General features: G+C 39.1%; 1 protein-coding gene across 2 annotated transcripts in view; it reads right to left on the bottom strand.

Annotated features, from left to right (window-relative positions):
- The window catches only part of CDH8 (cadherin 8), a gene marked incomplete at both ends in the record, with an annotated part of 359,837 nt that overhangs the window by 183,730 nt on the left and 159,768 nt on the right, over positions 1-16,339 (bottom strand). For both annotated transcript variants that reach the window (XM_082605979.1, XM_082605978.1), the window contains one exon: positions 4,917-5,036. In XM_082605979.1, the coding sequence (XP_082462105.1) occupies positions 4,917-5,036 (120 nt within the window). The remainder of the gene's footprint in view (positions 1-4,916; positions 5,037-16,339) is intronic.

Genomic DNA, 16,339 nt, shown 5'->3' with positions numbered 1-16,339 from the left:
CCCATTCTTTCATGAACTATACATTCTAGCATGAGAACTGACTTAGAATTATAAACAAGTCAATTAAAAGATAATTACTGATTATGAGATGCTCAAAGAAGATGATAAACAGAAAAAATGGCAAATCTTTCTGCAGTCTTAAGCTTATACCTAAAACAGGAGGAGAAGCTCTCCCTCCGACACAGTGGTTGATGTGTTACATGGCAAAAGGAAATAATTCCAGAAAATTAGAAAGTAGCAAGCAAGGGGGAAGCAGAACTTCTCTGTTCCAAAGTCCAGAGTTCTGTTCTTAGCATTCTTGTGAGGATAAAACAAGACACATAAACGTATTCTTGTCTCCTATGTTCTGGTTTCCTTTTCTTTACTGAAAATATTCTAGCATCAGTGACCTGCTGACAGTGGTCAATGGGCAATCTTCTTTATAAAGATCATCCCACCAAATGATCCTCCAGATACAAGCTTGGAGTCCTACACTTCAACCCCGTTCAGACACTATCTACCCAGAGGTAGCGTCAGGCTCCGCAGGCTGCACCCATGCTGACCAACTGATTAAAGATCACAGTTTCCCTCATCCCCCTTCTCGGACTTCAGACTCTAGTTGCAAGTCTAGGTTGTTACTTGTTCTTCTGACCAACTGGCTATAAATCAGAAGTCCCCACGACCCCCTCCTTGAGTTCAATGAATTTGCTAGAGCTCTTAAGAGAACTCAGAAAAACATTTCACTTCCTAGATTATCAGTTTATTGTAAAAAGATATAAGTCAGGAATGGCCACATGGAAGAGATGCATGGGGCAAGGTATGCGGAAAGGGTGCGGAGATGCCATGCTGTCTTCAGGTGCCACTCTCCCCAAATCTCCACCTGTTCACCAATCCAGAAGCTCTCTGAACCCCATCCTTTTCAGATTTTACGGAGGCTTCATTATAAGGGCAGGACTGATGAAATCATTGGCCATTGGCAAGAGTCACACTCCAGCCCTTTTCTCCTCCCCAGAGGTCTGAGGGTGGGACTGAAAGTTCCAACCCTTTAATCAGAACATTGGTTCCCTAAGTCACCTGGTTAACATAACAAAAGACAGCTTTATCACTCTCACCTCTTAGGAAATTCTAAGGATTTTAGGAGCTCTGTGCCAGAAACTGGGACAAAGACCAAATATACATTTCTTGTTATAAATCAAATTAGCACAATAGCCTTTTTCTCCAATAAATGTACCTATTAACACTCCTACTATCAGTTTTTGACTAATTCACCAAGCACATGCTAATTTTATGTATTATTGTTTTAAATAAACATCACATTCTCAACGTTTTCTCTTTTGTTTTTGCCATGCCTTGTGGCAGCCACAGAGGCCTACCGCTTGGACTTCTTCTCAAGAAAGAACTTGCCCAAGAGTGCAGTTAGCGGACAACCTCCAGCTGAGGCATTTTTAGGATCCGTTTTAAGATTCAAGCAGAGGACCTACTCTTCCCAGACACATCCCAGCCAATGACTGTGCATGGCAGGTGATAATAAAGCCTGGTCATTTGTGTGTGCCATGAAACTCCTTTTAAGAGAAATCTTTGTTCCAGGGACCTCTATGGGTTTGGCCAAGACGCTGTCAAATCTACATTGCCTTATCCTATGTCCTCTCCTCCTAACTTACATGGGTATGAGATCTGTCTGCATCACAGTATCATGGGCTTCCCTGCCTACTTCTGTTTCATCTCTGATATGGATCGAATGTTTTTGTCCTTCTCCAGATTCATACACGGAACTGTAATCCCCACTGTGATGGTATTTGGAGGTGGGGGCTTTGAGAGGTAGATCATGAGGGTGAAGCCCTCATAAATAGTATCAGTGTTCATGTATAAAGAGGCCAGAGAGCCAGCTTGTTCTCTTTCCAAGAGGAGAGGAGAAGTCAGCCTCTGCAACCCAGAAGAGGGTCCTCACCAGAACCCAACCATGACCACCCTGATCTCAAACTTCCAGCCTCTAGAACTCTAAGAAATAACTTTCTGACTCTTCTAAGCCACCCAGTTTATTGTATTTTGTTATAGCAGCTGGAACTAAGACAGTGCTTCTTCTATCTTTCACAGTCATTAACCCCCAGCAAGTCACTTGTTTTCCTAACTCCACCTCAGAGTCTATTTCCCAGAGGACACAACTGGTACACATCGTTTGGTCACAAGGAAGGGTACTTTCTTTCCATTTACTTACAAAATAAAAAATCCAAATGCTCAATGGTCTTTGTACATTTTTTCCTATATTTTTCTAATAGAAAATATTAAAAAGTATTCTGAATCTGTTTGTGTTTATACACACACACATACATTCATACCAGTTTCAAATTTTTTTTAAAAAAGAGAACAAAGGCCTCAGAGATTGACAAATTTAGATTCTTTTGGAAAAACTAACACTCAGTTTTCATTTGAACACACTCAAGTGTAATTACGCACACATTTACACAATAAGGTTTACATTTCACTCACACATATTGATGTTTCAGCTAAAGAACTTAGGCTGACGTTACTGATTATTAAATTTAGCCTCTATTTCCTTCTGCATTGTGTCTGCTTCAGTTAAAAACCTCAACTTCACTCAACCAATATTTATTAAGCAACTATTATGTATATGCTTCAAGTATCATTTCTCTCCATTACATTTTCCACAATAGTACCAGAATAACTTTCTAAAATATAAGTCAGATAACTTTGTATCTGTCACATTGGAAATGATAAGGCTAAAATGAATATGTGTTGAGATAAACACTCATTATGCTAAGTAAAAATGTAAACCTTAAATGATGCTGACAATATTTAATTAAGCAAATGGCAGTATATGTCAATGAGATTTAAAATTGCCCAAATCCTCTGACTTAGTAGCGGGCTTTTATTCTCTGTACTTCATGGTAAGTTATTCTTAAGATATAAATTATTTAAATGGCATCATCATACTTCCTTGTATTTATGTTGAAAAAAAAAGTCTGTCTGCCAAAATGGATTGTGAGATACTTGTAGGCTGAGATTAGCCTTTGTGCATTTTGTCTCCTTATACTTAATTTAGCACCTGGAACATAGTGAATGCTGACTGGATGTTTGCTTGATTAATATCCATTGCTGATCCAAAGATACAAACTTAGAGTTATAAAGTAAATAAGTCCTGGGGATATAATGTTCAGCACAGTGAGTATAGTTACTAATACTGTGTTGTATATTTGAAAGTTGCAAAGAGAGTAGATCCTAAAAGTCTGCATCGTAAGAAAAAAAATATATAACTACATGTGGTGATGGATGTTAACTAGACTTATTATGATAATCACTTCACAATATATACCTATTATCGAATCTTTATGTTATACATATGAAACTAATATATAGTTATGTGTCAATTATTTCTCACTGTAAATGGTGAACTTTTCAGATTCAAGTCAACAAATAGCCAAGGAGCAAAGGAGGAAACTATTCAATTCCCCTTGAGCAATTAACACATTTCTGTTTTGTGGAAGCCACTACACCATAACTATTGCTATGAAAAGAGAAGTTCAAAGATATCTGACAGTGGCTTTGAAATTAAGGACCTGGGTGTGCGTCCCAACTCTGGTCCCAACTCTCATTGTGACTTTGGCCAAGGAATAGGACATCTCTAGACTTTTTCTCTTCCCTCAAAATTCAGAGCTGACTACCTTCTCTACCACTTCCCCAGGGTCATCAAAGAGCACAAATGAGATGAAGTTTATGGCAGACTTCCTCTTTCACTGAGGAAGAAAATGTAATTATGCCCCTAATTAATATATTTTACAAGAGCTCTTTCCTGTTTCCAAATCTAAATTCAATTTTAAGCCATGACCTATTTATGTATAAATGTACTTTTTCCTCACTTTTAAATGCATGAGGATTTTACTCTTTGAATTAGAAAAAAGTGAGGAGAGGCTTTAAATATTTAATTTAATTAATAATTGACTTAATGGTAAGACATGGAAATTCATCTCAATATTGCTGAAAACTCATGAATCAAAGAAACAATATGTGTATGTGCCCACATGCTGAATTTTTCTATTTGGAAATCTGCAGACAAAACCACCAGATACAGAAGAAAAGTACACACAAAAGATGGTGCTATATATAATAATTTTAAAATGTGCTACAAAAAACAAGATAAGTGTGACAAAATGGCTTACTCTCTTACTTCATTGTTAAAATTAAACAATAAAAGATATCTTCATTTACAAAAACTATCATTTTATGATGTTCCAAATCATTAAAAATAGTTTTTTTGTTTTGTCTTATTTTTTAAATAACTTATTTCCTGTTTGCTAAAATCTATACCATTGGACTCAGGATACTGGTGGGGTTTAATACTGGCAAGAATAATAATATCTTCATAAGACCTCTAGTGCATAGATATCAGTATCCTGTTTTACAAATGAGGAATCTAATAGCAAATGTAATAATATCCACGCATGGAATGATTAGCACATGTCGTGTATTGTAGGTTTAATATTTATTGCTTCATCTGATCTTCATGATAAGGCTATAACGAAGGTTCCACAGCACTTTACAGATGTGTGAGTTGAAACTTAGAAAGCTTTATAAATGTTACTTGCCAAGCATCATGCAGCCTGTAAGTAACTGTATTTATTCTTAAATCTGATATTTAAGTCTGCCTGCTTTATAAGCTCATTTTCCCAGGGATGAACAATGGTGCCAGGCCATCTGTTAAACAGGTGATACTCTACAAAGGATCTGCAATTCATTTTAATATGTATCAAAATGATCGTCAGGCTTGCCATGTACCTCCCATTACACAGGAACAACACATTCAAATGTTATTGATAGGCAGTGAAGTACTTAACCATCACATTTCATAATCCACATCCCAACAAAAGTATTTTCCTGAAGCAATGGCATGGTAAATAGAATTCAAAATTTAGGCCACAAACCTGTTTCAGGCTCAATGGAAAAATAAGGTTGCCCTTCCAAGATACTATAAACCAACTTCGCACTGTTTCCATAAACTGGGTCATCAGCATCGGTAGCTGTTACATTAGTGACAGACGTACCTAAAAGAAAAAGAAGAAAGAGAGAGAGAGAAAATAATAATTAACACGTTATTCTTTGCCAAGAACTAAATTTTGTCAAGCATATTATACAGAAATCCATGTGTGGGAATAAGAAGGAAAAGAAATCATTTTAAAAATATGGAGATAAACTACTCTATCATAACTTCAATGATACACAAACCTTTTAAAAGAAAGAGTACTGCTAGGTTGGAGTACTATATAAAGATAGCTCTTTTAGAATTGGTATTATTTAAGATTCCTTTGTAGTTTTCATTTAAAGATACCTATCAGATTCATGCGGGCTTAGAGAATATGAAAAAGATACATATCAAAGAAATATGAAACATAAGGTTAATAATATGATGGATATAACATGTAGCATTTAAGTTTTGCAAAAGCACAACTGAATGTACCTGGAAAAACTGGCTGCTGAATAAAGCTGTGCAGAAATATCAAAGGAATATTTTATCCCATTTTATTTAATTCCTCAGAATATAAAATTATATTGGAACTACCAAGTAATCAGCATGTTTAGATAATTGGGCCTATGGATAACAGAATCAAAACCTTTATTTTCTCCCAGATTTTCTATTTTTATTCACTCATTCATTTAGCAATTGAACACATTCAGCTTGCCTGATACAAAATATATATATTACAACAAAATCTACACTCAAGAAGCTTACAGTTTGGTGGTGGGAGGGAAGAAGAGGGAAGAGACAAATGTACCTAGACAGTCAGCTGAATGCAGTAGCACCAGATTTGAATCCCTCACTTAATCCAGCACAGACTGGATACGGTCAGGGACAGCTTTCTGAGAGGCATTGCATTTGAGTGGAATTATGAAAGACAGGTAGAGTTTAACCAGGAGAAGAAAAGCAGGGGAGGAATTCTAAACAAAAGTCAAGCATAAATAAAAGCAAAATAGTCTGAGAGACTGAGGGAAATTCTGGGAATTGCTGAAAGTGGGGAGAAATTGGAGAAGTCTGGTGTGGTAACAGAATCATGTTCTGTGAGGGCAGGGTCAATGTCTTCCTCACCCAGTAAGCGTCAGACATATAATTATCGAACATATATTTGCTAATTGAATTAATGGACGAATGAATAAATTATCTGATGATTTCATGACCAATGGTAGGTAGGTATCACAAATGAGTTTCCTAGAAATAGATTCTAAGATGAAGATTTCTTGAATTTTTACTGAAGAGTCTCTTCGATCAACATCTGTGGGAAAGTGAAAAGGGCAAGTCTGAGCAGAAGGAATACTTGGGCAATGATGCAGTTACAACACAGACCTCAGTGGTCTCCCCTCTGGAGCTGGGATAGTCATTGAGGAGATCCATCCAGGACTTTAAACTCTGGCACTGAACACTTATTGGCTGTGGGAACCTCCCTGAGAATAGAGGCTTGGCCCTGGTCCAGGGAGCTATCTTCAGCTGAGGGATCATCAGCCCTGAGCTGTCAATTGTCAACACTCCCAGCAGCTTAGGGAAGAGTGTTTTAAGCCTGAAGAGAGTTGAGGGTGGATCTGAGCAGCATTTCTCTACGTTTGCTGAAACAATGTAGAGCCTTTGCAAAATCTTGCCAATCGAAATCTTTCTGAAGTGTTTTGAATTACAGTCACTACAGAGGACAACGTAATGATATTTGTCAAGCAGTTGATTGTCCTGTAAAATTGGAATTTTTACTCAGAATGATGATTCAGAGGTGCTACAAAAGTCTACAGTCAGAAATATAAAAATGTTCTGAATGTCAGTTGTGTAATACATTCCACCAGATACTGGGAACGGTATCAAAAAAATAATAAAGACTCACTTTCACAGGTAGCTCATCAACGAGCTGGTGAAATGAGGACATGAAAGTACAGTATTTGCAGTTATTTGAATATTGTGTGGGTTGGAGAAGAAATGGAGGAAAAACATTCCAGGTGACAGGAGGATAATAAGATAAAAGTGACTAGATTGTTCTAGGAGGAGAGATGTCTGGAAAAGCCAGCCATTAAAGCTAAGGTTGGAGATGCGAGCTGAGAACAAAATACAAGGGCACATGAATGTCAAGATGGGGAGAGTTGGCTTTATCCTGTAGGAAAGAGAGAAAATATATCAGTTAGGGATCAACCCTAGGTAGGAGGCTCCTCCATTAGTGCTCCCAGATTCAGCTGGAGGCAGAGATGTAGAAGATTAGGTGATCAGATGAGTTATGCGGTTTACAGCAATAATCCAGTTAAGAGGTGACAAAACATTGACACTGGGTAATGACAATAAATATGGGTCTCAACACTTATTTTCTTGTTTTGGTCCTTGCATTAAGTTTATCTAAAATGTTCAACTGGGGGTAAGCTGAGTAAGAGATTTTAAAACATGAATCACGAGAAAAGATTCAAGAATTACTGAAAGAAGTGAGCTCAGAGACTGATCAGAAAGGGTGAACTCTTCCATGCAGAAGACCACGCAATAACTTTTTTGTTTTCCTTTGTTTTGTTGTGTATTTATTTAGATTTCTTTTAGGAGAAATGATCTTCCCCCATTATGAAGTAACACATTATCAGGAAAATAAAGTGAAGCTCTATAGTCTGTATCATGCTAAGTTAGTAGTGTGAGCATTTTGTACCAGGCTCTGTTTAGGCTGGAAAAAGGAGAAGTGACAAAGTAAAAACTTTCTGTCATCAACAAATTTACCTTCTAGTGAGGGACTCTAAAATTAAGAAATGTCTTCACAGAGAAAAAAATAAATAAATCTAGACAGTGTCTGAACAATGACAGGATCCCTGCATGTATTTGTGGGGTGAGTGTATTTGGGCAGAGTAGTGTGGGGTTAATAGTTTCACAGATGGAATAGTTCCATGTGGAATGTTCTGAAACAAGCACCTCTTTCTCTTTGGACCAACCACTTAACTTGTCTTAGCCCCAGATTTCAAATCTACAATGAATATTAGAGTTACTGTGAGGGTCAAGCAAAATAATATATGTAGGGGCTAGAACAGAAATTACCACATGCTAAGCCTGTGAGTATCACCCTCTGCTCACGGATTAGAATCTAGCTTTGGAAAATATTTAGATCCCTAGGGTTCCTTTCAGATCTGTAGGATGGCAATACAGGGATGAGGGTGGGATACTTATTAAAGTCTTCTCAGGCAATCTGATGTAAAGCCACAGTTCAGAACAGCTGGAGTGGGCACCAGACTTTTAAAATTTTAACTTCATTCTTCTCCATAGAAGTATTAATTTCTACCCTGATTACCGTGAAGAACTTTTGCTCAGATTTGTATATAAAATGAAGTAATTTTTAAACCACTCCTACTTCATAAACAGTCATGGAGATTATTTCTTATTAAATAGAAGTTGGGGATAGTTCCTTGAGAATTTACTGTTACAAGACTGATGAAGATTAGATGTATTTTCATTAGTTAGTATAAATTTATATTATCTTATTATGAGAGGACTCCTATCACATTACCTAACATTGAGGCAAGAGTAGGGGGCCATTTTCTCCATCATTTACACGCTCTGCTCTGTGATTCCGTTTTTTCACATACAAAAACAATAGTTTTTACTCTTCAAACCTCAAAGTTTTGTGTGAGGATCAAATGAGATACTAGTAAGTAGAGAGCAGTGGCTCAGAAGATAAATTTGAAGTCAAACTGTCTCTAACCAGAACACCTGTTTTATATTCCATCCTCAACTTTTACTAGTTCTGTGTCCTTGGCCAAGTAACACAATTTTTCTAAGCTTGGATTCCTTAACCTGTAGGAAAGGAAGGTGATAGTAATTGTTATATCCTAGGTTTATTGAGTTAATTAAATATAATAATCTATGCAAACAGTATAGAAGAGTTATTTACACAATATTTCTGAGAGCTTATTGTCACTATAATTACATGTACATTATGTGTATGTACATGAGAGACTGAATAATAAACTAGTCTTTTACAATTTTAAGTGGTGGTGGATGTTGTAATTTATAATTAAGTGTAGTCCTGCCTAGTCGTTATAATAGTAGCTCATTTCCGCTGGAGAGGATGCAGAGAAAAGGGAACCCTCCTACACTGTTGGTGGGAACGTAAGTTGGTGCAGCCACTGTGGAAGAAAGTATGGAGGTTCCTTGGAAAACTAAAAATAGAATCACCACATGATCCAGCAATCCCACTCCTGGGCACATATCCAGACAAAACTGTAATTCAAAAAGAGGCATGCACCCCTATATTCCTAGCAGCACTATTCACAATAACCAAGACATGGAAACAATCTACATGTCCATCGACAGAGGAATGGATAAAGAAGATGTGGTACATATATAACAATGGAATACTACTAAGCCATAAAAAAGAATGAAATAATGCCATTTGTAGCAACACAGACGCAACTATAGATTATAATACTAACTCAGGTAAGTCAGAAAGAGAAAGACAAATACCATATGATACCACTTATACGTGGAATCTAAAATATGACACAAATGAACCTATCTATGAAACAGAAACAGAATCAGGGACATAGAGAATAGACTGGTGGTTGTCAAGGGGGAGGAGGGTGGGAGAAGCATGGATTGGGAGTTTGGGATTAGCAGACGCAAACTATTATATACAGAATGGATAAAAAACAAAGTCCTCCTGTATAGCACAGGGAACTATATTCAATATCCTGGGATAAACCATAATGGAAAAGAAAAAAATAATAGCTCATTTCCTTAACTTTGGAAGAGGAAACACAAAAAGGTATTCTCAAATGTAACAATATGTTCTTGTCTTTAATAAGAAAGTGACTTAGAAAGCACACACACACACACACACACACAAATCTCACATTCTCCCATCCAGTCAATTCCATGTCAATTTGCTCTGTGGTATAAAATTGCTGTGGGTTCAAAAATACAATGTATTTTGATGTAGCCAGCAGAAGACCAGGCACTGGACACATCCTCAATACAAGTTTCTCAATGTTATTTGAGTGAATATCTCCCATATTTGAGTGTCATATCTCCCCGTCCATGCAAATCCCACACGCTTCCCAAGAAGAACCACTGGGCTGGGGTCTGTAACAAAGCTAAGACAAGCTTTTACCCACATCCTCCTCCAGGATATTTCTGCCTGTTATCTGGCTTCCCAGGAAATCTGCATCCTTCAACTTCAGACACCTGGAAATGAAAAGGCAGCACTACTTTCCATCAAGGATGATATTTCTCCTAATACTGATTCAACACTGTTGATGTACCTGTACACTGGAATAAATGTGTGCAGAGGTTTTGTGGATGCATTTGTCAAGTGATTACCCAGAGGGGGAAAAATGGATGCTTTGAGGTTAATCTTATGGCAGAAAAGATTTCTAGTCAAGCTGCGGTATAGGCTTCTCCATGGAAATGCATGCAGAATGCAGACCACAGAGGCAAATTGAAAAGTGTAAACCTTGCAGAATAATGTTTCTTCAAAGCGGCAAGTGTTGGTGTGTGATAAATAGGACCCTGAGTAATACCCAGGAAATATAACAACAGGATTCTCTGTTTGTGTTTTCATTTGGAACTGTTTCTGTCCCTTTGTCGAGGATACAAGAGACTCATTTAGCTAGTGACTATAAATTTGACACTGTGCCATTTCTCCAAGAAAGCCCCTATTATAATCCAACTTGATGCTGATACTAATTATAATAATATAGCTGTTGTATTTCCAGCTGTTGTCAACAAAAATGATCCCTGTCACCACAATTCATCCTGCTAGTATCAAGTCAAGTGTGAACATGTCAACTCCAAGGTGAATTCTGCTTTTAATAAACCCATTTTTCTGCACTTAGCTTCTTGGTTAAGTGCAATTTGCCAAAGTGCTGCTTGGATTTTAATTAACAGAGGGCTCCAGTATCATTTGCCTCTTGCCACACCTGAAAGTCCCCTCCCATTAGCAGCAGAACCTACACATCTGCCCCCTATAACGACAGCAAACACTACAAGAAAAATTAACCATCAAAAATTTTACACTGTCAGATTAGAGGTTCCAGTTTGCTGACAATCTAAGATGAAAGGTCTTCGGGAAAATAAGATGTTGGGATTTGGGTAGGGCAGCTCTGTTAGCTAGGCTCTACTTCTTTATGAGCAAGACAGCACACCAATTCTGCACATTACTCAGAAAGAAAAAATGCTGGTGCTGACACCCTAAGCAGAAAAACAAAGGTTTGGTGCAGCGTGAAAATGTGCACACTGGAAAAGCTAAAACTCTTACGATAAGAAGAACACAAACCCCATTTGCAAAGACTCATTTGCAATACATTTTCAGAGAGTAAACATTTCAATAGCAGGTGAAAAAATAAAACAGCAGAACCTTTGCAATAGCTGAAATTCAGAAAGGTATGCATTATTGGCCCCCCTAATATCATCTTCCAACTTTGATTTGACCTTTTGGCTACTCTGATCCAAGTTCAGTATGTACAATACCCAGAAAGAGCGTCTGGCTTCATCATCTGAAAACATGTTACTTAAACATTCAGATTTTCCAAAGATCATAGGCCCAACAGGTCACAGCAACCGATGCAAATGCTTTCATTATTTTAATAAAAATAAACCCTCAACCCATCTTCCCTCATCCTCCTTATTAATTCCCCCGAGTAGTAGGCAATACAAGACGTAATGGGGACCAGGTGTTGCTAATGACAACGCTTTTTGGTTGTTGAATAGCAGGGCAATAATTTCATAATACCTGTGTAACTTGTTGACTTACTAGAAGCTGAAGCATCCGGCCCTGGATGTTTTAAACGTGTCATGCGAAATCTTTTTTTTTTTTTTTTTTAAGTTTTATCGAACCATGCTCTGGAGTTCTTCTTTACATGACTGGCATGCACTTTTAGAGGTTTCTTTGGTTTGTTTGTTGTGCACCCCGTACCCCACCCCCAATTACAACACAGCACAGACCTAGTGTGCTTAAGAAAAAATCTGAGGGGAGAGAGGGGTAAGATGGCGGAAGGGGAAGATGGCGGAAGAGCAAGACGCGGAGATCACCTTCCTCCCCACAGATACATCAGAAATACATCTACACGTAGAACAACTCCTACAGAACACCTACTGAACGCTGGCAGAAGACCTCAGACCCCCCAAAAGTCAAGAAACTCCCCCACGTACCTGGGTAGGGCAAAAGAAAAAAGAATAAACAGAGACAAAAGAATAGGGACGGGACCTGCACCAGTGGGAGGGAGCCGTGAAGGAGGAAAGGTTTCCGCACACCAGAAGCCCCTTCGCGGGCGGAGACTGCGGGTAGCGGAGGGGGGAAGCTTCGGAGCCACGGAGGAGAGCACAGCAACAGGGGTGCAGAGGGCAAAGCGGAGAGATTCCTGCACAGAGGATCGGTGCCGACCAGCACTCACTAGCCAGAGAGGCTTGTCTGCTCACCCTCCGGCGTGGGCGGGGCTGGGAGCTGAGTCTCCGGCTTCAGTCAGAGCGCGGGGAGAGGACTGGGGTTGGCGCGTGAACACAGCCTGAAGGGGTTAATGCACCACGGCTAGCCGGAAGGGAGTCCGGGAAAAAGTCTGGACCTGCCGAAAAGGCAAGAGACTTTTTCTTCCCTCTTTCTTTCTTGGTGCGAGAGGAGAGGGGATTAAGAGCGCTCCTTAAAGGGGCTCCAGAGACGGGCGCGAGCCGCGGCTAACAGCGCGGACCCCAGAGACGGGCATGAGACGCTAAGGCTGCTGCTGCCGCCACCAAGAAGCCTGTGTGCGAGCACAGGTCACTCTCCACACCTCCCTTCCGGGGAGCCTGGGTAGCCCGCCACTGCCAGGGTCCCAGGAACCAGGCACAATTTCCCCAGGAGAACGCACGGCGCGCCTCACGCTGGTGCAACGTCACGCCGACCACTGCCGCCGCAGGCACGCCCCACACTCCATGCCCCTCCCTCCCCCAGGCCTGAGTGAGCCAGAGTCCCTGAATCAGCGGCTCCTTTAACCCCGACCTGTCTGAGCTAAGAACAGACGCCCTCCGGCGACCTACATGGAGAGGCGGGGCCAAATCGAAAGCTGAACCCCGGGAGCTGTGCGAACAAAGAAGAGAAAGGGAAATCTCTCCCGGCAGCCTCAGGAGCATAGGATTAAATCTCCACAATCAACTTGATGTACCTGCATCTGTGGAATACCTGAATAGACAACGAATCAACCCAAATTGAGGAGGTGGACTTTGAGAGCAAGATTTATTATTTTTTCCCCTTTTCCTCTTTTATTGAGTGTGTATGTGTATGCTTCTGTGTGCGATTTTGTCTGTATAGCTTTGCTTTCACCATTTGTCCTAGGGTTCGATCTATTTTTTGTTTTTTACTTTAAAAATTTTTTTCTTAATAACTATATTTTTATTTTAATAACTTTATTTTATTTTACCTTTCTTTTCTTTTATCCTCTTTCTTTCTACTTTTTCTCCCTTTTATTCTGAGCCGTGTGGGTGAAAGGCTCTTGGTGCTGCAGCCAGGAGTCAGTGCTGTGCCTCTGAGGTGGGAGAGCCAACTTCAGGACACCCGTCCACAAGAGACCTACCAGCTCCACGTAATATCAAACGGCAAAAATCTCCCAGAGATCTCCATCTCAACACCAAGACCCAGCTTCACTCAACGACCAGCAAGCTACAGTGCTGGACACCCTATGCCAAACAACTAGCAAGACAGGAACACAACCCCACCCATTAGCAGAGAGGCTTCCTAAAATCATAATGAGGCCACAGACACCCCAAAACACACCACCAGACGTGGACCTGCACACCAAAAAGACAAGATCCAGCCTCATCCACCAGAACATAGGCACTAGTCCCCTCAACCAGGAAGCCTACAAAACCCACTGAACCAACCTGAGCCACTGGTAACAGACACCAAAAACAATGGGAACTACGAACCTGCAGCCTTCAAAAAGGAGACCCCAAACACAGTAAGATAAGCAAAAGGAGAAGACAGAAAAACACACAGCAGATGAAGGAGCAAGGTAAAAACCCACCAGACCTAACAAATGAAGAGGAAACAGGCAGTCTACCTGAAAAAGAATTCAGAATAATGATAGTAAAGATAATCCAAAATCTTGGAAATACAATAGAGAGAATGCAAGAAACATTTAACAAGGACCTAGAAGAACTAAAAGGAAACAAGCAATGATGAACAACACAATAATTGAAATTAAAAATACTCTAGAAGGGATCAATAGCAGAATAACTGAGGCAGAAGAACGGATAAGTGACGTAGAAGATAAAATAGTGGAAATAACTAGTGCAGAGCAGAATAAAGAAAAAAACAATGAAAAGAACTGAGGACAGTCTCAGAGACCTCTGGGACAACATTAAATGCACCAACGTTCGAATTATAGGGGTTCCAGAAGAAGGAGAGAAAAAGAAAGGGACTGAGAAAATATTTGAAGAGATTATAGTTGAAAACTTCCCTAATATGGGAAAGGAAATAGTTAATCAAGTCCAGGAAGCACAGAGAGTCCCATACAGGAAAAATCCAAGGAAAAACACGCCAAGACACATATTAATCAAACTGTCAAAAATTAAATACAAAGAAAACATATTAAAAGCAGCAAGGGGAAAACAACAAATAACACACAAGGGAATCCCCATAAGGTTAACAGCTGATCTTTCAGCAGAAACTCTGCAAGCCAGAAGGGACTGGCAGCCCATATTTAAAGTGATGAAGGAGAAAACCTGCAACCAAGATTACTCTACCCAGCAAGAATCTCATTCAGATTTGATGGAGAAATTAAAACCTTTACAGAGAAGCAACAGTTGAGAGAGTTCAGCACCACAAAACCAGCTTTACAACAAATGCTAAAGGATCTTCTCTAGGCAAGAAACACAAGAGAAGGAAAAGACCTACAATAACAAACCCAAACAATTAAGAAAATGGGAATAGGAACATACATATCGATAATTACCTTCAATGTAAATGTATTAAATGCTCCCACCAAAAGACACAGACTGACTGAATGGATACAAAAACAAGACCCATATATATGCTGTCTACAAGAGACCCACTTCAGACCTAGAGACACATACAGACTGAAAGTGAGGGGATGGAAGAAGATATTCCATGCAAATGGAAATCAAAAGAAAGCTGGAGTAGCAATTCTCATATCAGACAAAACAGATTTTAAAATAAAGACTATTAGAAGAGACAAAGAAGGACACTACATAATGATCAAGGGACCAATCCAAGAAGAGGATATAACAATTTTAAATATTTATGCACCCAACATAGGCGCACCTCAATACATAAGGCAAGTACTAACAGCCATAAAAGGGGAAATCGACAGTAACATGTTCATAGTAGGGGACTTTAACACCCCACTTTCACCAATGGACAGATCATCCAAAATGAAAATAAATAAGGAAACACAAGCTTTAAAGGATACATTAAACAAGATGGACTTAATTGATATTTATAGGACATTCCATCCAAAAACAACAGAATACACATTTTTCTCAAGTGCTCATGGAACATTCTCCAGGATAGATCATATATTAGGTCACAAATAAAGCCTTGGTAAATTTAAGAAAACTGAAATTGTATCAAGTATCTTTTCTGACCACAATGCTACGAGACTAGATATAAATTACAGGAAAAGATCTGTAAAAAATACAAACACATGGAGGCTAAACAATACACTACTTAATAACGAAGTGATCACTGAAGAAATCAAAGAGGAAATCAAAAAATACCTAGAAACAAATGACAATGGAGACACGACGACCCAAAACCAATGGGATGCTGTAAAAGCAGTTCTAAGAGGGAAGTTTATAGCAATACAATCCCACCTTAAGAAACAGGAAACATCTCGAATAAACAACCTAACCTTGCACCTAAAGCAATTAGAGAAAGAAGAACAAAAACATCCCAAAGTTAGCAGAAGGAAAGAAATCATAAAGATCAGATCAGAAATAAATGAAAAAGAAAAGAAGGAAACGATGGCAAAGATCAACAAAACTAAAAGCTGGTTCTTTGAGAAGATAAACAAAATTGATAAACCATTAGCTAGACTAATCAAGAAAAAAAGGGAGAAGACTCAAATCAATAGAATTAGAATTGAAAAAGGAGAAGTAACAACTGACACTGCAGAAATACAAAAGATCATGAGAGATTACTACAAGCAACTCTATGCCAATAAAATGGACAACCTGGTGAAATGGACAAATTCTTAGAAATGCACAACCTGCCAAGACTGAATCAGGAAGAAATAGAAAATATGAACAGACCAATCACAAGCACTGAAATTGAAACTGTGATTTAAAATCTTCCAACAAACAAAAGCCCAGGACCAGACGGCTTCACAGGCAAATTCTATCAAACATTTAGAGAAGAGCTAACAC

Source organism: Mesoplodon mirus (genome assembly GCF_964341445.2).
Source record: "Mesoplodon mirus genome assembly, chromosome: 19".
NCBI classification, from domain to species: Eukaryota; Metazoa; Chordata; class Mammalia; order Artiodactyla; family Ziphiidae; genus Mesoplodon; species Mesoplodon mirus.
This window is presented reverse-complemented; position numbering and strand designations above follow the sequence as displayed.